General features: G+C 50.4%; 1 protein-coding gene across 3 annotated transcripts in view; it reads right to left on the reverse strand.

Annotated features, from left to right (window-relative positions):
- The window catches only part of nfxl1 (nuclear transcription factor, X-box binding-like 1), a 20,911-nt gene that overhangs the window by 17,362 nt on the left and 2,497 nt on the right, over positions 1–1,052 (reverse strand). For all 3 annotated transcript variants that reach the window (XM_016563941.1, XM_016563942.1, XM_016563940.1), the window contains exons 5-6: positions 286–416; positions 30–208 (exon numbers count right to left, since the gene is read on the reverse strand). In XM_016563941.1, the coding sequence (XP_016419427.1) occupies positions 30–208; positions 286–416 (310 nt within the window). The remainder of the gene's footprint in view (positions 1–29; positions 209–285; positions 417–1,052) is intronic.

Here is a 1,052-nt window from a genome sequence, read left to right on the forward strand (position 1 = left end):
AGAGAGAGAGTCTGTGTGTGTGTGTGTACCTGGATGACACAGCAGCAGGCAGCGATGTCCACATGATGGTTTAAACTCACGTTCACACACCTGGCCACAGGAATGTGGGAGGAGCCAGGGGTCGGGTGCAGGCTCCGCTTCCTTCCCACAGTAGCAGTAATATCGAGTGGGAGTCTGATGAGGACTGTATTCATACCTGCACTTGGGACTGCCGGAGACAGAGAGGTGTGACGTGACTACGCTCGATCGGTGAGATCGCTGCGACGTGATTGGTCAGATACTCACCATGGCCACGGGTGATCTTTTTTGCCAAAATCTTCGTCGGTCACTGAGGACACCAGGAAGATGGAGTCTTTGGCCCATTTCTGAATGCAGGTGATGTGGAAAATACAATAACAGGCCACACAACTCCACACCTGTGACACAGAGAGACGCGGTGAGCAGCAGACAAGCTGAGCGTGTGTGTGTGTGTGCGTGTCTGTGTGAGAGAGTGTGTGTGTGAGTGTGTGTGTCTGTGTGTCTGTGTGTGTGAGTGTGTGTGTCTGTGTGTGCGTGTCTGTGTGTGTGTGTGAGTGTGTCTGTGTGTGTGTATGTATGAGTGAGTGTGTATGAGTGTGTGTGTGAGTGTGTGTATGAGTGAGTGTGTCTGTGGGTGTGTGTGTGTGTATGAGTGAGTGTGTCTGAGAGTGTGTGTCTGTGTGTGTGTGTGTGTATGAGTGAGTGTGTCTGTGTGTGTGTGTGTCTGTGTGTGTATGAGTGAGTGTGTCTGTGGGTGTGTGTGTGTGTATGAGTGAGTGTGTCTGAGAGTGTGTGTCTGTGTGTGTGTGTGTATGAGTGAGTGTGTCTGTGTGTGTGTATGTCTGTGTGTGTATGAGTGAGTGTGTCTGTGGGTGTGTGTGTCTGTGAGTGTGTGTGTGTGTGTGTATGAGTGAGTGTGTGTGTATGAGTGAGTGTGTGTGTTAGCGGAAACATCTCAGCGGGCGGGATCTGTATGTGTGTGTGTGTGTTATGTGTATCTCTGTGAGAGAGAGTGAGTGTGTATGTGTGTGTAT

The sequence above is a fragment of the Sinocyclocheilus rhinocerous genome, unplaced genomic scaffold (assembly GCF_001515625.1).
Source record: "Sinocyclocheilus rhinocerous isolate Xijiao unplaced genomic scaffold, SAMN03320098_v1.1 scaffold3366, whole genome shotgun sequence".
In the NCBI taxonomy this organism is placed as follows: domain Eukaryota; kingdom Metazoa; phylum Chordata; class Actinopteri; order Cypriniformes; family Cyprinidae; genus Sinocyclocheilus; species Sinocyclocheilus rhinocerous.